Source organism: Mya arenaria, chromosome 2 (genome assembly GCF_026914265.1).
Source record: "Mya arenaria isolate MELC-2E11 chromosome 2, ASM2691426v1".
In the NCBI taxonomy this organism is placed as follows: domain Eukaryota; kingdom Metazoa; phylum Mollusca; class Bivalvia; order Myida; family Myidae; genus Mya; species Mya arenaria.
The window spans coordinates 48,445,544-48,469,274 of record NC_069123.1 but is presented as its reverse complement, the minus strand read 5'-3'; the positions used below and the strand labels follow the sequence as shown (position 1 = coordinate 48,469,274).

The 23,731-nt window shown below is 38.1% G+C and overlaps 4 protein-coding genes across 4 annotated transcripts; 3 read left to right on the top strand and 1 right to left on the bottom strand.

The window, feature by feature from the left end:
- The first annotated feature begins 90 nt into the window (after window positions 1-90).
- LOC128215362 (cadherin-related family member 1-like) lies at window positions 91-8,645 on the top strand. The gene is made up of 7 exons (XM_052922055.1): window positions 91-679; window positions 2,871-2,957; window positions 5,907-6,079; window positions 7,046-7,105; window positions 7,396-7,485; window positions 7,689-7,778; window positions 8,541-8,645. The coding sequence occupies exons 1-7, from the start codon at window positions 640-642 to the stop codon at window positions 8,643-8,645; spliced, it is 645 nt and encodes a 214-aa protein (XP_052778015.1). The 5' UTR covers window positions 91-639.
- A 1,447-nt stretch (window positions 8,646-10,092) lies between these two features.
- LOC128209919 (cadherin-related family member 1-like) lies at window positions 10,093-14,512 on the top strand. The gene is made up of 9 exons (XM_052914189.1): window positions 10,093-10,215; window positions 10,464-10,583; window positions 10,809-10,887; window positions 11,472-11,596; window positions 11,819-12,025; window positions 12,241-12,399; window positions 12,610-12,751; window positions 13,539-13,623; window positions 13,736-14,512. The coding sequence occupies exons 1-9, from the start codon at window positions 10,129-10,131 to the stop codon at window positions 13,917-13,919; spliced, it is 1,188 nt and encodes a 395-aa protein (XP_052770149.1). The 5' UTR covers window positions 10,093-10,128; the 3' UTR covers window positions 13,920-14,512.
- A 428-nt stretch (window positions 14,513-14,940) lies between these two features.
- On the bottom strand, window positions 14,941-16,576 carry LOC128209935 (uncharacterized). The gene is made up of 4 exons (XM_052914212.1): window positions 16,353-16,576; window positions 16,123-16,156; window positions 15,820-15,990; window positions 14,941-15,051 (listed from the first exon to the last, which is right to left on the bottom strand). Exons 1-4 carry the CDS (start codon window positions 16,428-16,430, stop codon window positions 15,011-15,013), a joined length of 324 nt encoding a protein of 107 aa, XP_052770172.1. The 5' UTR covers window positions 16,431-16,576; the 3' UTR covers window positions 14,941-15,010.
- A 141-nt stretch (window positions 16,577-16,717) lies between these two features.
- On the top strand, window positions 16,718-22,617 carry LOC128209929 (matrix-remodeling-associated protein 7-like). Its single transcript, XM_052914200.1, has 3 exons — window positions 16,718-17,269; window positions 19,258-19,358; window positions 20,619-22,617. Exons 1-3 carry the CDS (start codon window positions 17,092-17,094, stop codon window positions 20,763-20,765), a joined length of 426 nt encoding a protein of 141 aa, XP_052770160.1. The 5' UTR covers window positions 16,718-17,091; the 3' UTR covers window positions 20,766-22,617.
- Window positions 22,618-23,731: the final 1,114 nt, after the last annotated feature.

The following is a 23,731-nucleotide window of genomic DNA, read 5'->3' as shown; positions in this document are numbered from 1 at the left end:
ATAACATTTTTCAACCCTGTCTTTACTGATACACAGTGATGTTTTAACAAAGGTGAATTAGCAGCAAGTATCTTTCTAATAAGAAACTAGTAGACACCTGTTTCCCCATTTCTCTATCGATCGGTTTTAACCAACCATTGACAAACGGCAGACGACATCCACGCGCGCGCCTCTGGATCCTAACGGCAAAATATGAGCGGATATAATTTAATGTTCATGAGTTCCAAATTTCGACTGTATACGTTATAATGCAAGTACGTTCACTATTTGAATAGTTATACAATTTCTTCCTTATGTTTCACTGCAATATATAGTACGAGTATTTCTGAAGTTCTAGATGTCGTGATAGAAATCTCGTAACCTTATTTTATTGAAAGAAAAGCTAGTGTAACGGAATCTTTTTGAGTTTGATGGAATTTAGAAACACTCCTCTTGATAGTGTTACGGTTCTGACTCGCACATTCATACTTATGGGGGGCGTTCTATCCCCGGACTGGCATTAATGCCTTTCTTAGCCTGTGACATAAACGGTTTACACATTTCACATAGAACGTACTTCGCTCGACAAAGTTTTTGAATTTTGACAGCCATGTGACCTCTTTTGACAGCCATGTGACCTTCAGCGTGGACATTCTGACGATGGAACTCCCGCTGCTGTGGGTTTTGCTGCTCCTGTTCTGTAAGTGTTCAAAAAAGTTATAACGTTCAAAATGACAATATTTGCGCTATAGTTTGTGCTTTATATGTTTGCTGCAAAGTAAATGTGTTTGTGGTGAATATTTCATACATAATACGTAATGTTTACATGAGCATTGAAGTATTTTTAAAACTTAAAGACATTTGTCAAAATTATTTCGGAAAATACCCACTTAAGCTTCCGTGTTCATCAACTGTATCCACAGTCAAGCGTTTTTGATTTGAGGGTGTGTGTTTTTTACTGTATACTTTTCTGCTAATTCTGGTTGAGTTACTTGGTTAACCGCATATGCGGGTGAACATGTTAGACACCAGTTTACGGTGCCAATTTGTTTTTGATTTTGTTTTAGTGATAAAATTATCGTAGTCTTTTCCGTCTGGACAATCGTCTAAAACAACAAACAGTCAAAATACTGGTCGATAAACACGGCAATGATAAGTTTGGACGGACTATTTTCATATTCATATATTTAAAGATGTAATTTGTACTGAAAGTCTCGTTCATACATTCCTTTAACATCGACAATAAACCAAATGTCAAACTATGTCTTGGTTTGTATTCGCAACAACATGTTTAACTCTTTCACGTCATCTTGTTTTCCCACAAGAAAATATCTGACACGGAATCTGCATTAGTCAGTCGAACCAGCCTTTATAAATGAGGAACTTTCCCAGAAATAAAATACAATCTAACCTGTTGCTATGGTGACAAAAATAAAGTAATAGTGATCATGCTCATCATTTTCCATCACAGTATTTGATTAAATGAGTATAGCTCAGGATATCGGGAGAATATTGCGACTTTTTTATTGCGTTTTTTTTAAACTAAACATATTCGTATTTCGACAAATATTCTTATTTGATTGATCGCAGTGACAAAAAAAAAACCGCAGAGTTTTTCTTATAAACATAGCAAATATTGTACTTTTCTGACCAGACCTTGGTATCCGTGGCCATTCATGTATTAAAGGTCCTTCATAACATGAACATCTATCAGCTTCCCTGACAGGTAATACTTTTTCCACTGACTAACTCTTACCAATTAAGCCTACTCACGGATTTCAATCAGTTACCTAGGTAACGAGAATGCAAAACAAATTGATTTTATTCACGTGCAAGTTAATCCCGATAACTGTTGCTATGAGTAAATTTATCCACGCGCTTTGATTTAAATTAATTCACCAATCTTGTCGTGTTTATTATGCGTGATGGTCGAGTGGAAATTACCTTTAGCAATTTAATTAAAGCAACATGTCCTTTCAATTAGATAAAAATAAAAATAATTGACACTATACCAGTTCAGCTCACTGGTGGACAGCTATAAATGACGGTTGACTTTTAAAGTTATGAATGCTATTTAAATGGAGTATTATTTAAGAAAAAAAAATACAGTTAAAAAATAAATCGCATGAGCCATACCAAATCATTTCTTTGCCAAGCGTCCGCAAACGGGCTTCCCGATAAAAAAAGTTTTTTTATATGATCAGCGATCTGCCGCATATGTTTAATTTCCTTTTACTATAATTCCGACAACAGGCCCCAATTTCTCGAAACTTCTTAAGTCCCTTATAACAGGATTAAGCTAATCACACTATTTTTATAATTCTATAAAATGTGTTCTATTTACTTCTTCAAGAATTTTTAGAAATTATGTAGGAATAATCTGTATGATTATCAGAATAAACCATTTTTCATTTACTAATAAACATTTTCAGTATGTATTTTGGCTAATTGAAATAAGCGACTTAAGTCTGTTAAGCTTAAGAAGTTTCGAGAAATTGGGGCCTGAACACACGTGCAAACAACATGTTTCATACCACTATGTACTAGCATACTTGGCAATTGATATCAGAATACGATGCATTCTGTGTGGTTGCCACACATTATCAACACATTTATTTAATAATTGAAAATGGTTCAATATGGACTAAAAATAAACAGCATGTGTATATATTATACATAGGATATCACTCATTTAGTAATCGTTTCTTTTTCGGCGGTAAGTTTTTTTAGGATAGCTAGATAGATACTTAGAGTTGACGCTAAACATAAAAAACAATTTGGTATGACCTTAGTTTAATCTGATATGGTATTGCAAGGTTTCTTAATGAAGACCATGTAAAAAAAGAAAATTTAAGTCTATATTTGTAAAACAGACATCCGTCTAATTGCAGTCCGTGAGTGCGAAAGTGAGCCACATCCTCCGGTGATCGTCGACAACACGGACGCCGCTGTCGTCGTCAGCGAGGACACCAAGATAGGTACGCGTTCGTCAATAAGAGTTCTGTTGCTATCGCCATTGTTTGAATTTGGCAATAGACACACATATTTCTTCACGGCTAAGATATATTAGTGTAAAAGGTAAATGTGCGCAATGAGAATTTTGGGAACGAGTAAATTCAATTGATCAAATCTGATTCGCTCCATGTAATTTAACAAAACAGTTCTAACGTTCACTGTAAGGCTTGTTCGGGTATATACTACATGTTACATGAAATGTTAGCTCAGTTATCACTTAAATTACGTTCCGTGTAAGGCTATCTCCAACACCTACACCGTATACTTCAATGTTAGCTCAGCTATCCCTAACGTTCACTGTAAGGCCATCTCTGACATCTACACCGTATACTGCAATGTTAGCTCAGTTATCACTGACGTTCACTGTAAGGCCATCTCTGACACCTACACCGTATACTTCAATGTTAGCTCAGTTATCACTGACGTTCACTGTAAGGCCATCTCTGACACCTACACCGTATACTTCAATGTTAGCTCAGTTATCACTGACGTTCACTGTAAGGCCATCTCTGACATCTACACCGTATACTTCAATGTTAGCTCAGTTATCACTGACGTTCACTGTAGGGCTATATCTGACATCTATACCGTATACTGCAATGTTAGCTCAGTTATCACTGACGTTCACTGTAGGGCTATCTCTGACACCTACATCGTATACTGCAATGTTAGTTCAGCTGTCACTAACTTTCACTGTAAGGCCATCTCTGAAAACTACATCGTATACTGCAATGTTAGCTCAGTTATCACTAACGTTCACTGTAAGGCCATCTCTGACATCTATACCGTATACGGCAATGTTAGCTTAGTTATCATTGACGTTCACTGTAAGGCTATCTCTGACACCTACACCGTATACTTCAATGTTCGCTCAGTAATCACTAACGTTCACTGTAAGGCCATCTCTGACACCTACACCGTATACTGCAATGTTAGCTCAGTTATCACTGACGTTCACTGTAAGGCCGTCTCTGACACCTACACCGTATACTTCAATGTTAGCTCAGTTATCACTGACGCTCACTGTAAGGCTATCTCTGACAACTACACCGTATACTTCAATGTTAGCTCAGTTATCACTAACGTTCACTGCAAGGCCATCTCTGACACCTACACCGTATACTTCAATGTTAGCTCAGTTATCACTGACGTTCACTGTAGGGCTATCTCTGACATCTACACCGTATACAGCAATGTAAGCTCAGTTATCACTAACGTTCACTGTAAGTCTATCTCTGACATCTACACCGTATACTGCAATGTTAGCTCAGCTATCACTGACGTTCACTGTAAGGCTATAGCTGACACCTACCGTTATCACTAACGTTCACTGTAGGGCTATCTCTGACATCTACACCGTATACTGCAATGTTAGCTCAGTCATCACTGACGTTCACTGTAGGGCTATCTCTGACATCTACACCGTATACAGCAATGTTAGCTCAGTCATCACTGACGTTCACTGTAGGGCTAGTTCACTGTAGGGCTATCTCTGACATCTACACCGTATACTGCAATGTTAGCTCAGTCATCACTGACGTTCACTGTAGGGCTATCTCTGACATCTACATCGTATACAGCAATGTTAGCTCAGTCATCACTGACGTTCACTGTAGGGCTATCACTGACATCTACACCGTATACAGCAATGTAAGCTCAGTTATCACTAACGTTCACTGTAAGTCTATCTCTGACATCTACACCGTATACTGCAATGTTAGCTCAGTTATCACTGACGTTCACTGTACGGCTATCTCTGACATCTACACCGTATACTGCAATGTTGGCTCAGTTATTACTGACGTTCACTGTACGGCTATCTCTGACATTTACACCGTATGCTGCAATGTTAGCTCAGTCATCACTGACGTTCACTGTAGGGCTATCTCTGACATCTACACCGTATACAGCAATGTAAGCTCAGTTATCACTGACGTTCACTGTAAGTCTATCTCTGACATCTACACCGTATACAGCAATGTTAGCTCAGTTATCACTGACGTTCACCGTAGGGCTATCTCTGACACATACACCGTATACAGCAATGTTAGCTCAGTTATCACTGACGTTCACCGTAGGGCTATCTCTGACATCTACATCGTATACTGCAATGTTAGCTCAGTTATCACTGACGTTCACTGTAGGGCTATATCTGACACCTAAACCGTATACTGCAATGTTAGCTCAGTTATCACTGACGTTCACTGTAGGGCTATCTCTGACACCTACATCGTATACTGCAATGTTAGCTCAGTTATCACTGACGTTCACTGTAAGGCTATCTCTGACATCTACACCGTATCACTGTATACTGCAATGTTAGCTCAGTTATCACTCACGTTTACTGTAGGGCTATCTCTGACATCTACACCGTACACGGCAATGTTAGCTCAGTTATCACTGACGTTCACTGTAAGGCTATCTCTGACATCTACACCGTATACGGCAATGCTAGCTCAGTTATCACTCACGTTCACTGTAGGGATATCTCTGACACCTGCACCGTATACAGCAATGTTAGCTCAGCTGTCACTGACGTTCACTGTAGGGCTATCTCTGACATCTACACCGTATACAGCAATGTTAGCTCAGTTATCACTGACGTTCACTGTAGGGCTATCTCTGACATCTACACCGTATACAGCAATGTTAGCTCAGTTATCACTGACGTTCACTGTAGGGCTATCTCTGAAATCTACACCATATACAGCAATGTTAGCTCAGTTATCACTGACGTTCACTGTAGGACTATCTCTGACATCTACACCGTATACAGCAATGTTAGCTCAGTTATCACTGACGTTCACTGTAGGGCTATCTCTGACATCTACACCGTATACAGCAATGTTCCAGGTCTCCCAATGACAGTTCTTGTAAACGCTACTTTTATAATGCTGTGGTAACATTTGCAGGAACCGTGCTTTGGACGTTAAAGGCAATGGATGAGGACGGTGATGACGTCATCATCGGTTACCCTGAATACGAGGCAGAGTCCAAGACACTCGTGACTATACGTCAGACCATCCGAACCAATGGGAACGCTTCAGCTGATATTATTCTTGATAAGATTCTTGACCGGGATTATGTACGTATAACTAGGATAAGGCGATTTGAATATGTCGCTTGCTTTGAGAGCCCACTTTTTGAAATGGAAAACGATAAAACAATTATTTATTAAAAGTAGGACTGATATACGTATTTTATGTTTCTCTGTTGAAATTGATGAATTATATTCAGGCATATACTGTTATATATGTAGACATAAATGAGCATACACGTTTGCAAAATTGAAGGCCATTAACTCCAAAGTAAATATTGCAGTCTTGCAGGTCACTCGGACATGCGCTATAACATATCTACCAAGTATAAACAATGCTATTAAGATTGACTAAGAAATTATTGATTAAGGAAAATACAAGGTGTATTGGCCAACTTTTCGCCATCCAATGGACATAACTCAATAACTAATAATAATGCGCTATTGCTGTTTATTGAACATATACGCGATATCATGTCCATAACTATTATAACTAAACTTGCCTCAAATTGAATTAGAAATGCTTAAGTTAAAAAGCAGCCACAGGGAGCTGACAAATAAAGGGCCGTTACTCATAGAATGATCTGGCTGTTTACCATACTTGGTCGAGATATCATGCCCTTTATATGCATTGCAACCTAGTCGGGCAAAGATTGGATAGAAAATGCCCAAGAGCAAACAAATAGAATTTGGTTAAATTTTGATTAAGCAAGGGCCAGAACTCCAATGTTAATATGCGATTTTGCTGTTGATCAAACTCCTTCAAGAAGTTATGTTCATAAATATTGTAACGAATATTTGCTAAATATTAAATAACAAATGCGTTTATGAGTTAGAGAGCGGACAAATGGAGTTTGGTAAACTGCATCATGGACGAATTTCATAGAGGAATAACATGCCCTTTCTTTTATCGCTTATTATTTGAGCATTGATAGTATTCATACATGCTTGGCCATAAACCAACGAATCATGATTGATTTCCCTGTATATCCTCTGTGTGTTTCTTTTCCCTAGAACTCTGACCGGAGGCAGCTCCACTTCATCATCCAAGACAACAGTGAACTCAATTTCAAGGTAACCCACCTTCCGGCTCTCTCTGATTACTTTAACGATCATACATGTATTCGTTATATTTATTTCCTTTTACGGCTGTTTTTTAGCAAAATATTACCAGTAATACGAGATTAAATTGATAAGCGAATTGAATTGGAAATAAATAAAGGTGCTTCGTTTACGAATGAACCATTTGCAAATTTCATCCTATGGCATACATAAAAATAATTTTAAATTACAAACGTCTCTATTCACATGACGTTGTCTAACACTGACTGACCCGTTTGTCCATCCGTCCGTGCGTGTTTCAGATCGACGTGTTGGTGGACCTGGTGATCTCGGACGTAAACGACGAGGTCCCCGTCTTCCAGAACCTCCCATACAGGCTGCAGATACCAGAGGTAAGTTATACCAACAACCGTGTCGGAGATATAATTGATAAGGAACAGAGCAACCGTGATTGTCGTGTTAAAACACAAATACAGGCATTTTAACTATATCGATTATTAACATAACATTATTTCCATGTAATTTTTCACATCTTCCAAATCCTGTGAACATTAATTTTATGGTAATGAAGCGTATAACTCCATTTTCCTCCCAGAACGAGGCGTGGAACCAAGTGGTTTACGAGTCCATTCAGGCCCGGGACCCGGACACCGGCATCGGGGGCAAGCTCGCTTACTCCATGCAGGTAGTTGCTAGTGAAGTCCGAATCAGCTGTGTGAAGTTAGCTAAACATACGACATTGGACATTGGACATTCAAAATCGAATGTTGTGCTGGCACGACATTGGACATTGGACATTCAAAAGTGAAAGTCGTGCTAGCACGACATTGGACATTGGACATTCATAATCGAATGTTGTGCTGGCACGACATTGGACATTGGACATTCAAAAGTGAATGTTCTGCTGGCACGACATTGGACATTGGACATTCAAAAGTGAAAGTCGTGCTGGCACGACATTGGACATTGGACATTCAAAACCGAATGTTGTGCTGGCACGACATTGGACATTGGACATTCAAAAGTGAAAGTCGTGCTAGCACGACATTGGACATTCAAAATCGAATGTTGTGCTGGCACGACATTGGACATTGGACATTCAAAAGTGAAAGTCGTGCTAGCACGACATTGGACATTCAAAATCGAATGTTGTGCTGGCACGACATTGGACATTGGACATTCAAAAGTGAAAGTCGTGCTAGCACGACATTTGACATTCAAAATCGAATGTTGTGTTGACACGACATTGGACATTGGACATTCAAAATCGAATGTTGTGCTGGCACGACATTGGACATTCAAAAGTGAAAGTCGTGCTAGCACGACATTGGACATTCAAAAGTGAAAGTCGTGCTAGCACGACATTGGACATTCAAAATCGAATGTTGTGCTGGCACGACATTGGACATTGGACATTCAAAAGTGAAAGTCGTGTATCAACTTGCAGGAGTCACGATGCACAGAGAGTACTGCAGTACTGAAGTACTACACAATAGTGCGTCTCTCTGTGCATCGTGACTCCTGCAAGTTGATACACGACTTTCATTTTTGAATGTCCAATGTCCAATGTCGTGCCAGCACGACTTTCACTTTTGAATGTCCAATGTCCAATGTCGTGCCAGCACAACATTCGATTATGAATGTCCAATGTCCAATGTCGTGCTAGCACGACTTTCACTTTTGAATGTCCAATGTCCAATGTCGTGCCAGCACAACATTCGATTTTGAATGTCCAATGTCCAATGTCGTGCTAGCACGACTTTCACTTTTGAATGTCCAATGTCCAATGTCGTGCCAGCACAACATTCGATTTTGAATGTCCAATGTCGTGCCAGCACAACATTCGATTTTGAATGTCCAATGTTCAATGTCGTGCCAGCACAACATTCGATTTTGAATGTCCAATGTCCAATGTCGTGCCAGCACAACATTCGATTTTGAATGTCCAATGTCCAATGTCGTGCCAGCACAACATTCGATTTTGAATGTCCAATGTCGTGCCAGCACAACATTCGATTTTGAATGTCCAATGTCCAATGTCGTGCCAGCACAACATTCGATTTTGAATGTCCAATGTCCAATGTCGTGCTAGCACAACATTCGATTTTGAATGTCCAATGTCGTGCCAGCACAACATTCGATTTTGAATGTCCAATGTCGTGCTTGCACGACTTTCACTTTTGAATGTCCAATGTCCAATGTTGTGCCAGCACAACATTCGATTTTGAATGTCCAATGTCCAATGTCGTGCCAGCACAACATTCGATTTTGAATGTCCAATGTCCAATGTCGTGCCAGCACAACATTCGATTTTGAATGTCCAATGTCCAATGTCGTGCTTGCACGACTTTCACTTTTGAATGTCCAATGTCCAATGTCGTGCCAGCACAACATTCGATTTTGAATGTCCAATGTCCAATGTCGTGCTAGCACGACTTTCACTTTTGAATGTCCAATGTCCAATGTCGTGCCAGCACAACATTCGATTTTGAATGTCCAATGTCCAATGTCGTGCCAGCACAACATTCGATTTTGAATGTCCAATGTCCAATGTTGTATGTTTAGCTAACTTCACACAGCTGTCCGAATCGTAGTTAAAATATAAGACATCAGGAATATTATTTGTTGAAAATTACATGAAAAAGCACCCCCTCTAGTAGACCTTCAGGACTCAATATTTTAGAGTAAAGCAATTAACCCACCTGCTTGTTCTAAATTATTTCTACATTATCATCCTCAAATTTGACGTGTTTTAAAACTGTTTTTATCTGTATTTCAGCCAATTACACAGGTAAGTGTTCAAATAAATAAATAAATAAACAAACAAACAAACAAACAAACAAATAAATAATAATAATAATAATGGTATATATTAGTTAATTTATTATTTAATATATATTAACGATCACATGCATAATGCTTTTATATATCATTTATCAAGTCGTCATAATATAATATAACACAAAAATTTATCTAGCATTTGAAATGTTCTGCAGTCCGACAAAGATGCGGTCGTATTCACCAACACGTTCTCCATGGATCCCAAAACAGCGTCAATCTTCCTGAAGGCTCCGCTGGACTATGAGAAGATGCAGTTCTACCAGTTCAAAATAATCGCAGTGGTAATTGCATAAAGTTACATTATACAGATAGAGTTCATAAGTATCTAAATAGTGATGTAGTAATATTTTATCAAATGCTTTAGTTTAATAAAATAGTCCAAGGCTCTTCCTCGAGCACTGATAACGTTCCCGTGTAAATGGCGACCAGTCAGCGTATAACCAGATAAATATAATAGTCATGATAATCACGACCACCTTTATTATTTAATGACAAGCTGTCAATAGTTTAACTTTACTGTAAATTGTAGGACGGTTACGGGCTGAACTCGTCAGAAGTATTGACCATCCGGATACTGGACATTCAAGACACTCCACCGGAAGTACAGGGGACGCCATATGTAGTTACCGTGCAGGAAAACTCACCGCTGGTAAGTACTCTTCCTCTCAAAAGTTTTTTCATACAAGCATCATTGTTAAAGCTAACGCTAAGGGGCTACAGTATGACAAACCGTTATGTGCATGTTCTACCGTTTCGTTCATTAAAAAACATTGATCAACCGTGGGAAAGGAAATATGTATGGTTAACCTAGCAAACGGCTATTTGTTGCAGCTGCTTCATTCTTACTGATATATGGCATGTTTTCGTCTCATAGGGAAAGCATTTCTTCACTTGCCGCGCCATTGACGGTGACAGGGGGATCCCAAACGAAGTGGCGTTCTCCTTCAGTACTGGTCGGTATATGTTTTTTTTCAATAATTTAAATTTATAATGGCCTGAAGAATATTTATTGAGGACATGTATCTGTATACCGATCCACTCACAGGTTTCCGTCACATAGCTTGATCACTTAAATATGGCCCTTCAGTCCATTGATATTGTTTAAAAATTAACAAAAAATAATTTAAACTGATAAAATGACAGTTCAATAAATTTCTAAGAGGTGTCGGCTTACTGATTCTTTTAAGTAAAATAAACGACCGAAATAACATTAAACAGGTTTTAAAATTCGTATATTTGCCCTTTTTCTAGAATCGGACGTAAATGGCGTATCTTATACTGTCTGAAGGCCAAAATACCTTGTCTGATATTATTATTATTGGTATTCTTTTTTTTTCTCACAAAATCCTTTTAAATGATACCAAACTAATATATGGTGTCGTAATGCTATTAAGATTGTGTTGGTACATCAGCATTTGGCATATTTGCACACCCATACACCCATAAGTATCTTCATATTAAAATATTACATATAGTACGTAATCTTCAAAAATGGACCTTGCTTTACAAATGTAAAAATTTCCCATTGCTATTTTAGAGACACCATGTCAGTCTCTTTTTGCCATCAACGAGACAAGCGGGGAAATAACAGTTTCAGGTGACGTTGACAGGGATTTTGGTGACGTCATGGAACACGGTGGCGTCTGCAACATGGAAATTTTTGTACGTGTATTTGTTAAAATTGACCTACTAGTTACAGTATTAAATTGATGGTGAAGAATATACGCTGTCGGAAATATTGTCAGATATTTGTGTGTACAAACACAAAAAATATGAGCAGTCACAAATTGTTTTGATTATAGACTTGTTTAAGAAGTTTTTTTCTAATCTAAGCTATTGATTAAACGATGGTCCCGTCGCATTCTTGAACTAACTGGTCTGCAGGTTCGTGAGATTGAACAGCCCGCGCATGCGCAGTTCGGGTTGACGGAGTCGAGGGCGGCCTTGAGCGTGTTTGTGACGGACGAGAACGACAACGCCCCCTCCATTAGCGCGGACAGCTTCCGGGCGTACATAGACAACACTGCCGAGCTGAACTACCCCATACAGTTCGAAAACGACACCGAGATATTCATAGAGGACAAGGATCAGGTGAGCTTATATAGAATCATTATGATATGTCTTTAAGTAGACAATATCTTATTAAGTTGCAGTATTTAATGAGGATATTACATTACGGTCGAATGTCAGTCGAACAATTTAAAATATGATAAAATACTTTTCCACCTTTTAGTGATGCCTATCCGTTCTATGCTTCAAGAGTCATAACCGATAGTTGATAGACTTAAAGTAAAAAATTTTTTTAGGGTTCTAGTGGTATCTTGGAGCTGGTTTTGCGGGGAGAGGACGGGGACATGACGTACGACTTCGAGCCCATACCCAGTGTAATAGCCTCTCGGGGCGCACCACTCATCGCCCTCAAGTCACCCGACCTCATCAAGAGGAGGGGAAATATCACGCTCAAGGTTTGTAATTAAGGAGAAGGAATAAACAAGTGGCTTAGTCTTGTTAGTCTGTTCATAACATCCGGCTGCTGTTTCATTGGGTGTTTTCTACTAAGATTGTATGCAAGTGCCTATTAAAATTAGACAAATCACTCGATTTGAAGCATTGCTGTTGATCATTTGAAATAATATCGAGTTTATCTGATTTTTTTTCTGATTTGTCTTTTTTAGTTATACGCCATCGAGCGAGACACAGCGGAGCGTAACAGCGCCACGGCTGTGATCCACATCCGGGTGACGCCGGTTGAAACGACAACACCTATCCCCACATCCCCACCAACCACCACTGAGCGATACAAAGACCCTTTTATACGTATCTAATTATTTCTGCATATATTTTGACTCCCCTTTTGTAATTATTGAAACATTGAAGCTGCACTCGCAGGGACTGACGGTTTTGACAAATGTTTCTATTTTTTACATGGAATGAACCAATTTTGCGTAAATGTCTGAAATCAGTCATACAAGATTGCTGACAAAATATTTATTCGCAGTTTTAAACCAGAGGAATTAAATGGCTATACGTTCTTATTGCCCATATTAAAATCCTGGTTTCGTCGCTTTGAGGTGGTTCTAGTTCATATTTATGTTCGAAAATTGATATTTATTGGCTTAAAATTTTACTAACGCTTTAAGAAAAAAATAATTTTCGTCGGTTTCCCAAAGAATTGAGACCTGCTCTTGGTCGAGTTATCTTAATTGACTGAATTGAAGGCATTGATACCAAACTCAGCTGATTCTGAGACAAACACTAACATTCATGTCAATTTGTTAGAGTGCAGCTTTTAAATTTAAAGTATTTGCATATCCGTCGTCGTTTTGGTCGTTGGTGTCGTAGGTAAACTTGAAAAATGTACGTTTTTTGGACATTCACATTTAACTTGGTACTCACCTTTACAATATCATAATATGCATTCGTGTAGAAAGTCCCATCACTCTGGTCAAAAAAATAATTTATTAATGCACCTTTGTCAACGGACGTTGGCTTTTTTCACTGTTTTTTTTTTCTTAATTTCGGTTTGCATATTTGATCATAAATTGCATTTACCGACACTATACTTGACAACATGCTTTATTCGTTTTACTACATACATTTCCAGCCAGTCTGATAGGGGCCATCATCCCATGTTTACTGCTCATCTGGGTGGCGGCAGCAACCTGCTACTACTGCATCAAGAGGCGTGGGTAATAAATTCTTATACTTATACTTATCCAGTTTACCGTTTGGTGTCTAAATTAAATGGTTTTAGGTCGTACTTTGTACTAACTCAATAAAAGTTTTTCACTGATACCACAGGGTTCCAAGAAACAACCGCATCGGTCACCAGAATGTGTCCACTGGCAAAGAACTTCATGCACTGAGCATGGATCTGCATACTGGGCACCCGCCTCCGGCGCAAAATGGCGCACAGATCGGCGCGGACTCGACATCCACGGTGACGCGGCTGGAGAGGGGTACCAGGACTGCCTCCAATGCGTGAAGGCTTTACTTCCTCGTGAGGTCATGCCCTAGCGTAAACGTGCTCTTTCAGGACTTAGATGGATGAAATGTCTGATCTTGCAATGGAACCATCAATCTAATTAATACGCAGTAGCGATTCCAAGAGTGTTCGTCAGTTGGGTCCGGTAGTACTGGATTAATTATGATTACGTTTTAAATAGTGCCTGCAGAGTTTTTTGCTAAAACCTAATACTACTATGTGTTTTAAAATAAGTACTCCATTGCGGGGTTTTAATATTATTGGGTAGATGAACATGAAAGTGTTGCTTGGTATGTTTTTTGACTGGGATCATGTGTTTTCATTGTTACGAAAACAGCGTTGTATATGTTATTTTTCATCGAACTTTTTATTCACATAAAGTAGACATTTTCCTTAAACAATTAAGTTATTGTAACCACTTCAACGTTTTTAGTCACGTTGAAAAACATTAATATTTGTAAAATTGTGATAAGAGTTATTTAAATCATTATTTTCTCATTCCTTCCTATCATACATATCACTATAGTTTCCAGTGCTGATTACTTTGTTGATGAATGTAAAGGTAACAAATACAATATTTTACCGTTCGTGTACTCGGATTTGCTGCTTTATTCAACGTAGCATTCGTTCCCCGTTCTAGCCATTTTGCTCTTAAAAACTAAGGATCAGATATGATCTCTTGGTAAAAAACGTTACAACCATAAAATAATTTTATAACCCTTTTATGGCATTTGAATAAATGCCTTTTTTCATTCAATCTACGTACGTGTTTGTTTTTCCCGTCATCCATAGTACGTTCGCCTTAGACTGATTTCGTTCTACCTATCTTTGGTCAATATAGTAAATGTAGTATTACATTGCTGTTTACAACATTCGAAAACTTTTCAAACACAAACAGAGGAGGATGACTTAGCTTACTATATATAGTAAATGATTGAATTAATATCTCTTCAAGTTACAATAAACCTCACTGAAAAGGAAACAGACTGAACAGCACTTAATTGTTAAGAAAACAAAATACTTGTGAATTTAGTTTTATGAAAAACAAAACGTCTGTACAATTGATAAATAATATATGTCAAACATAGTGATCATTCCAGACACAGTGTGGCTAGTCGAAATGTGAGGAGAACTGAAATGGAAAACAACGCATTCATCAACCAGTCAATCCGTTCAAATGCATATTAATGAAGTAAGGCGCGTAGCTATGGCCAATTTTGGTTGCGCTGATCGATGCCTTGGGGGTAGGTGTGGGAGGGGTTAAGCCATCCCCCCACCCCCTTTGTTTTTTATTTCAAATTCGGGGCCGGTTTTTGGTGTGACAAAAACTTCGACCTGTCAAAATTTCATTACGCAACTGCGTATTTGCCTACAGTCAGCTACGCGCCTGACAGTGGATGTTTAAAAAGGATAACTGCGCAGTTAATGTATTTGCGCAATATTATTATCTAATTAATACATGAGGTACCTATACCAGCTACAGATCGAGAGAGCGGTATGTGCATGCTTGGCCTGAGCCCCTGTGCATGCGCGTGTATGGGGACTGATCCCCAATCACATACCCAAAAATCCGGCTACCACATCAAAGCATACTCGGCGATTAATCTATAAATACCTGCTATAGCGAGGGCGGGTTGTGGGCGGTTCGCCCCACTGTCATGCATGTTCGCTATCTAGACAGCGGATATAGAGCATGTCACCAAAATCCGGTTACAACAACACCGGCCATGCTTGGCGACTACTCATGGTAGCCCTTACATACCTGCTACAGCGAGGGCGGGTTTTGAACGGTTCTCCCCACGGTCATGTCCGACATAGTTACAGCGGATCTGGAGCCTGTCCCCAGTCCAGTTACAAAACAAAGCATGCTTGGCATCTACTCATGGTAGCCCTTATATACCTGCTATGGGGAGGGCGGGTTGTGGACGGTTCACCCCACTGCTTGGTCGGGGCGTGGTCAGTCCGCTTTCGGGACAACGAACATCCAGCACGTCTCCAACTTGGCTACAACAACACGGCACGTTGGCGTCATCCATTGTACAGCAATATGGTTCGCTTGCCTTACGCTTCTCTGTGAATGGTTAGTGAAAACTTTTGAAGACAAATTCAAAACAATTTTCAACGTTACTTTACTATTATATACATGTATAGCATTGAAATTGAACACAGTTTGTGTTAAATTTTGCCAAAACGTTCAGCTTACCGACACATTGGAATGATCCACATGTTAGTCCGTTCTGAAATAATGAATATAGGTAATAGGAGTATATACTTGTTGATAACTCATTATTTCTTTTTTCACACTGAACCAAAACACGGAATTACACTGTTTCGCCGTTTCACCTTAAAATTGACATTACACTTAATTTTAAATCTGTCATTTCAAGTCTCACTTAATTACTCCGAAGGCTCAAAATCGTCTTAAACACTTACCGCAAATGACACTAGGAAGATTATACTAAAGCCAAAGTAAACGAAGGTCAAATGCATACTCGAAATCAAAAGGCACATATATCAGCCATCATTGCAAAGTTCTATATTGCATTGTGTACATTAAATAAAAATAAATTAAATGAACCATGTGATTCGTCGCTACGAATCGCTTTTATTGTGCAAACTTTTACAGTCAATATTTACTACCGGAAACTTTGGCAATGTACATGAAGCCAATTAGGATATACGCACTTTCGCTTAGGTCTTAGATATGAACTGATAACTTATGACGACCACTTCAACCAGCTGCGCGCGACATCACGGGAAACGCGCGGGACTTCACTCGGACAACAGTACTGTTCAGTGTACACTTGAAATGGTGTTAATTGGTGATTGATTCGTTGTACAGCAACACTTATTTTCCTGATTTCCAGATAACAGCAAAAAGCACTACTGACATTTCCGATCACACTAAATCAATATAAAAGCGCAGATAAGTATAAGTAGTATATACAGTTCAAAATACAGGGATGTTAGTATTTGATACGTTATTCAGTTGGTTTACTGTATGTCTCACTGCATGGTATATATATAAAAAAATATATATGCTGTCTTCTTAACAGTTCAACCGTTTTCATCCGCGACGTTATAACTCAAATATTGCGAATTTTACAGATAGATCTATTAATAACAATCGATCTGCTGAATAAAAGTTAAAAAAGTATTTACATTGTTTACAATGGAATTTCTAACGGAAAATAGGGATATAGCCTTCTATTTATCAATGCCAATAACACTTATTGCCTTAATAGTTTCAATGGCCTACTCGCTTCGCAATATTAATCGGCTATGGACGGTAGGTACGCCGAAACGACAGGAAACTGAGCAGGAATCTGAGGAGGAAGAGGAAAATGAAGGTAAATTATGAGTACTTAATGACATATTTGATATATAATGCTATCAATTAGTCTTATTATTGAATACCGAGGACACTTTTCTTTGAAGGAACACCTAAACTCCATTAATGTCCACCAGTCCTGTTGTCGTCAAAAACCAAAAGATGAATAAATATTTGTTTTAACTTTTACTTAATTATTCACTTGTGTAGCAAGGTGCATATTTCAGTATTTTATCCGTTTGTGTGTTTGGTATGTTTCTATTTCGTATATTGTCTTGTATTGTTTGTGTATTTGTTGTCTCGTCGTGTTTAGTTGTGCTACGTGGTTATTGTCCTCTTTGCGTTACTGTCCGGCAATGTCTTTCGATGTCCTAGTGCGTCAGAGCGTAAATACTGGTTATGCAAGTTTGTCTATATTATGAGAGTGATTGATTGGTTCATAATCCCTTTTTCCCCTTTTCCCGCTTCATTGCACACGCCCTCAGTCTGTACGAAAGTCATTATCACATTGAAGGACTCGAGGTCCTGCAATACAGTCTACATTGCAGGACCGGACCAATTTTTGCAGGACCAAACATTTTATGTACATTTTTGTGAAAGTCAGGGCTTTCAACAGGGTCTAAACCCAATGGTAAATGACTCTTAAAATCTGATTTTCAAGAGTCAAAATCAGATCTTCAAGTGTCATTGTCCGTGTTTTTCTAAATACATGGTCTTACTTCTTAATTATAGTTTTCATCAGTCGTATGATGGCATTGCAAGGTACATGATTTTCTATTAAAAACTAATACATATATACATTTTTTAAACTGATAAAGACATGGTTTAAAAAACTAATACAAAATATATTTAAGCATTGTTGTTTTTTAAACCATCGTACTAAGTCAGTAAGTGAAAAAGCAGAAGGTATCCATTAATTTGCATAATGGGCGGAGTTATCACGTCATTGAGTTTGAGTGCTGCTAATTAACATGGAAACCGATTAGATTCCAGATCAATAATCAGTTGTCATTGCGGGTGTTAATTGCTCTTGACTTTAATTGATAAAAAGATATTTAGATCATGTCTTGGAAATGATTAATATTACAAATTTATGATGCTTCATTTTCGGGTTATTTACGATTTTGAATGCTTCAAAACCCGGGGAGCTCGGGTCAATAAACGCCCTGATTAAGTTGGTTTGATAAAGTAAACATAGGTTAGTTAATAAAATTAACAAGATACACGTTTGACACATATTTATTAAATCATTTTGCCCCAAAAATTATTGCCGGACAAGCGGGCCTACAATATAGCTGCGATTGTCGGACCTCGCCATTTATTACCGGCGAGAGCCGAGGTCCGACGAACTTTCGTACAGACTGCGCCCTTATTTACATAAACACATAAATCATTCCATTCTGAATCGCCATAGACGTAAGTCAAGACTGCAATTATAACAGTTGTTACTTATTTATTTAATATTTGCTCTTATCTTTGAGCTGAAATATTCAAGTTCTTTCATATATAATTATTATTTAGACGTGCCTAGTTTCATTCAACAACGTTATAAATAAATATTCGAACTCCGAAGTTGACTGGTTTCGCCGTTGTACCCACCCACTACACTTATATTACTTGACAGTGTGTGTAAAAAATGATTTATCTAGTAATAGAAATGGCACTCGCCAAGAGAGCTCACTGTCACAATGTGTATCTGATCGTGAAAACGAAAGTATGATTTACCACTCAACGTACAGTGTACACTCAACGAGTTAGACCCTGAAAAACCTTCAAGTTCCTCCGCTTTGCTCATTTAGCACAGAGTTTAACATGAACTGTAGCTTCAGAAATTGTCAGATTTTCGGTGGCGGAACTCTGCTTATGAGGAAATAAGCAAAAACACTTTTTTCTATATCTTTTTATACTTTTCCTATCAAATTACTCCTGATTTATTAGATTTTCTCAATTACTGTTATAATTTTAAAACTTTATAAGACCTATGTTTTGGGCCTGTTGCACATTCAGGTGGAAGAGGAGACGCACCAGAAATAGACCCAGTTCAGTACTGTGAGCACATCCAGAGTGAGGTGAAGAAGGCACGGCAACGAGTAGCATCCAAACACCAGGTCAGTCGCAGTTGCTTCAAACATATCTGTAATCTCAGGATCATTATGTGGTGCTCTTCAAATCTTTTACCCAGTGTGCGAAATTAATGGTAGCCTGATTGCCAGAGGTGACGAAAAAATTACCTGGGCTAAGAAAAAACCCTTTAACTTAAAAGTTTAAGAAACCCGATTGGCGATTAAATCATCGGGCTTAATGACTAAAAAAATTGTCAGGTGAATGTTTACCTCGACACCGTTTACCAACTTATAATTTCTCCTCAGTATGGATAATTCCTGCAGCAGTGATATCCCTTGTCAAACAAGACTACACTGCTTGAAAGTGATTATTGTGACGAAAATCAACTTCAGACTCCTTTTGATGTAATGAGATACTGAAGATTTGATTTTTTTTATTAAACTTTTATTTTGAAGTTACTGAAACGTGTGTAAAAGACCTTAGTAAGATCCTGTCACTAACAGTGAAATCTTGTGTACTTATAAATTAACTTATACCACAAGCAACATATGTTAACAGAGGCTTTTTTCTACAGTTCCCACGGGTCGGGCTTTCGGACCCATTCTTCTTGCAATCAGAAGTATTTATTCTCCCCCCCCCCTCCCTCCTACATCGACTTCCCAACCCACTGGCAACACAGGTTGACAGAACTAGCCCCCCCCCCCCCCCAACCCACCCACACACGATACATCACACAGGTTGACAGGACCTACCCACTGCCAGACTTGCATCTTTAATTGAATAAGATAATGAACAGTTCATATCATTCCTCGTCTATAACCATATAAGGTACTCATAAAAATGCCCCATGTTTTTTTCTGTAAACTTACTGGCTACGAAAATCTGGCTCGGGCTACAGAAATCTCAGTTTGTAGCCCCATTGGCTACCAGGGTACAAAGGTTAATTTCGGACACTGTTTACCTACATTGTAGGCCATAATTCAGAAAACGGCTTTAGAAATAGATATTCAAATGAAACTTACCATGTGTTACCAGAGACATATCTACATGTTTCAATATTTGTATAGCAAGGCCCATAACTCTGGCTATAATGATTCATTGCCAAGTTATGCCCCTTGTTGGACATGGAATAAAACAGCAGGGCATTTGATCTGCTTTGAGACCTATCATGAACATTAGCACATTTTTGGCTACTTGACTATTCAACAAAATGTCCCAATTTAAAAAAAAAAATATATGCCTAGATGCAGTAGTCACTAGTGGGATTCATGTTATAAAACAATTTTTGTGACATGTTTTTTCAGAAGTTGTCAGCAGAAGAGATGGAGAAAGAACAAGAGATTCAGCGCAAACAGATCGAGGATATCTTGAAACTTATGGAGGAAAACGATGACAAGTTTGGAGAAACTAAACGAGATGACCTGCAACAACAGATGAGACTTTATGTGTGAACAGGATGCAATGTGACAAACTACCATTCATGAGTGCCTGCCGTACATGATCTGACAGTGAAATAGGGTTCTAAACATTAATATTGATAAATCAAACTTACTTCTTGGTCACATGAAGAATAACTCCTTTTAGTGGAAGCGGAGACGTTAAGACAATGCACTCATCGTTGATCTAAGTATTTCATGTTGTCCTTTTGTGGTAGGAGGGACCAAGTGTGACTCTAGTCAGCTGTTATTGTTTGTGTTAAAGATGTAAAAACCAAAATCCACTTGTGTTTGATTGTGATAAAATGTTGTGTTATTTGCAATATGTTCATGAATATTCTCATGTAGTTTACTGTAACTGTAGTCATTAATGACTCATACTGCAATCAAGTTGGAGCCAATGTGTATGTTGAGTTTCTTATAAATACTATCCTATCAGTAATCTCTCTCCAAATAGGTCAGATGAATTTCAATATAATGCAGCAAAACTCAGGTTACTTTCATTCTTGGCACTGTGCTTAGATACATAAATATAATTGAACATTATAAATGTGTGAATATTGTGTTGATGAAATCATTTCAATTAATCATTCTGATAAAATCTGATATAAATTAATTATGCTTATGGGATACTACAGAGTGCATTTATAAACTAAAGCCAGATAGTATTCTGTTTATACAATAAATCTGCTCACAATGAGATAGTATGAGGGGAGTTGCAGTTATTATTTACACAACTGTTTAACTTTATAGAGCCATGTTTGTGTTCTGAATAAAACATAGGAAAAAATACAGCTATTGAATAGTTTTCTGCACACTAAAATACTTTGCATTTTATCAGAATGTATGTAGAAGCAAGTAATTTGTATTGATTTGATAATAATCTCTACAGCTACAGGCTCCAAGCAGTTATAATCAGTCACACTTAATGCTTCATTTCATTCCAGCCTATGGCATTTATTCCAAGGTTTTACTAATGACTTCATCATGATGCAGATATTTCAGGACATTGTTACTTGAAGTTGTGAACTTTAACAGCTAGATTAGAGCTGCTTTACATGTATCTTTCAAGCCAAAACCATTTTGTGCATTACAAATATATTTTAATCTTGTATGAACCTTTCTACCGTACTCACTTTAAACAAAGCTAGGAAGGGTCTCTTTTATACTTGGGGAAAAGAAATCAACTTAAAGATACCGTAGTTCAAAATATTACTAATAACCAATATATTTCAGTTGTGATAGATGTTTTTACCCTTTATAAATGGTAAAGGTAACATTTTTGCCATGCACATGGTTGTGGAATTATGAGTCTTACAGCTTTTTACAAATTGTATATATTTATAAAAAGTATTATGTTTACATATCTCAGTACCATATTTCTGATACAGACACCTAGCATTGATGAAATAAAACTTTACGAAAATGTACACTGATACTTGTAGTTTTGTATACATAATTTTATTACTGACAATTGACATTGTCGGGTAAGTTGTAACCTACAGCAGAACATTGTATATCAAAACCATATGTAATTGCATAACGGTGTATATCATGTGCTAACTCATGTATATTCATGGTCATACATAACTGAATCTCAAAAGCGTAGATCAATTTCGTGTCATGTTACTTGTACAACGTTGTGTGTGAAAGTATCGTGATAGATATTTATGTAAATATCATACATTTTTATAAGAAAGGTTGCATATCTTCATATAACAGTCATGTTACAAATGGGAAGAATTACATGTTCATCAGATCTTGCATTTCGGGTCATATCAAACAACATTGTATCATTAACTATGTTGTACTGTTCAGTATTGTTACTTGTTGCTCTAGTTTCTTTGAAATATTGAATAAAAAGTCAAACCTATTGAATTTGTATCTCTGCAATTAGATGATAAAAAAATTATGCCCCTTCAGGTCGGCATATTAAACATGCACCGTCCACCCGTCTGTCCGTGTGTCCCACTCAACTTCTCATGTCCCCGCTGTAACTTTCTCATGTAAGATTTTAAAATCACTTGCCACATGTGTTGGGCATATAAAGACAATGTGTCCGGTACAAGACCCATGTCCCTACCTTTAGGTTTAAGGTGAAAGGACATAGAGTGAAGGTGGTCGTGTCTGGGCTGTAACTTTCTCATGTATGGACATTTTAAAAATACTTGCCACATGTGTTTGAGATATCAAGACGAGGTGTCGCGTGCGAGACCTGTGTCCCTACCTCTAAGGTCAAGGTCACACTTAGTGTTTGAATACTATGGAATGCTGTATATACGGACGTAGAGTATACGGTAGGTGGTCTTGTCTGAGCTGTAGCTTACTCTGTATGGACAGATGTTGAATTAACTTGCCACATGTGTTTGACATAGCAAGATGGCGTGTTGCATGTGAAATTTGGGTGGTATTTTTTATGTTCAGAGGCAATCTAAAATAACTTGCCATATGTATTTGACACGCAAAGGCAATGCTGCATTTGCAGCAAGAAGGGTTTCATTCCTATGGCACAAACATAATGCCATATGGTCTTGCAAATGCACCAGCCATGTTGGTTAGACATAATGCAATGGGGTCTTGCAAATGAACCAGCTTCATTTAAATTGGTAAAACATAATGTCATGTGCAAAGCCACCCGCCATATTGGTTAGACATAATGCCATATGCTATATCAAATGCACCAGCCATGTTGGTTAGACATCATGCCATAACTGTGGTCTTACAAATGCACCAGCCATATTGGTTAGACATAATGCCATATAGTCTTGCAAATGCACCAGCCATGTTGGTTAGACATAATGCCGTGTGGTCTTGCCAATGTGCCAGTCATGTTGACTAGACATATTGCAATGGGGTCATGCAAATGCACCAAATGCCATTTTGGTTAAACATAAAGCCATGACTGTGATCTTGCAAATGCACCAGCCTTATTGGTAAGACATAATGGACTTTTTATTGCTATTTTCTACCCTTTTTTGTAC

Bases quoted from the DNA above. Each gene is read 5' to 3' on its own strand.
- LOC128215362 (XM_052922055.1), top strand. From the start codon at position 640: ATGGAACTCCCGCTGCTGTGGGTTTTGCTGCTCCTGTTCT. The intron at 680-2,870 runs GTAAGTGTTCAA...GTCTAATTGCAG, and splicing joins GGTTTTGCTGCTCCTGTTCT to TCCGTGAGTGCGAAAGTGAG. The intron at 7,486-7,688 runs GTAAGTTATACC...TTTTCCTCCCAG, and splicing joins ACAGGCTGCAGATACCAGAG to AACGAGGCGTGGAACCAAGT.
- LOC128209919 (XM_052914189.1), top strand. From the start codon at position 10,129: ATGGATCCCAAAACAGCGTCAATCTTCCTGAAGGCTCCGCTGGACTAT. The intron at 10,216-10,463 runs GTAATTGCATAA...TGTAAATTGTAG, and splicing joins AGTTCAAAATAATCGCAGTG to GACGGTTACGGGCTGAACTC. The intron at 12,026-12,240 runs GTGAGCTTATAT...AAATTTTTTTAG, and splicing joins TCATAGAGGACAAGGATCAG to GGTTCTAGTGGTATCTTGGA.
- LOC128209935 (XM_052914212.1), bottom strand. From the start codon at position 16,430: ATGTGCCTTTTGATTTCGAGTATGCATTTGACCTTCGTTTACTTTGGC. The intron at 16,157-16,352 runs GTAAGTGTTTAA...TCATTATTTCAG, and splicing joins TCTTCCTAGTGTCATTTGCG to AACGGACTAACATGTGGATC. The intron at 15,991-16,122 runs GTAAGCTGAACG...AACCATTCACAG, and splicing joins TGGATCATTCCAATGTGTCG to AGAAGCGTAAGGCAAGCGAA.
- LOC128209929 (XM_052914200.1), top strand. From the start codon at position 17,092: ATGGAATTTCTAACGGAAAATAGGGATATAGCCTTCTATTTATCAATG. The intron at 17,270-19,257 runs GTAAATTATGAG...TTGCACATTCAG, and splicing joins GGAGGAAGAGGAAAATGAAG to GTGGAAGAGGAGACGCACCA. The intron at 19,359-20,618 runs GTCAGTCGCAGT...ATGTTTTTTCAG, and splicing joins GAGTAGCATCCAAACACCAG to AAGTTGTCAGCAGAAGAGAT.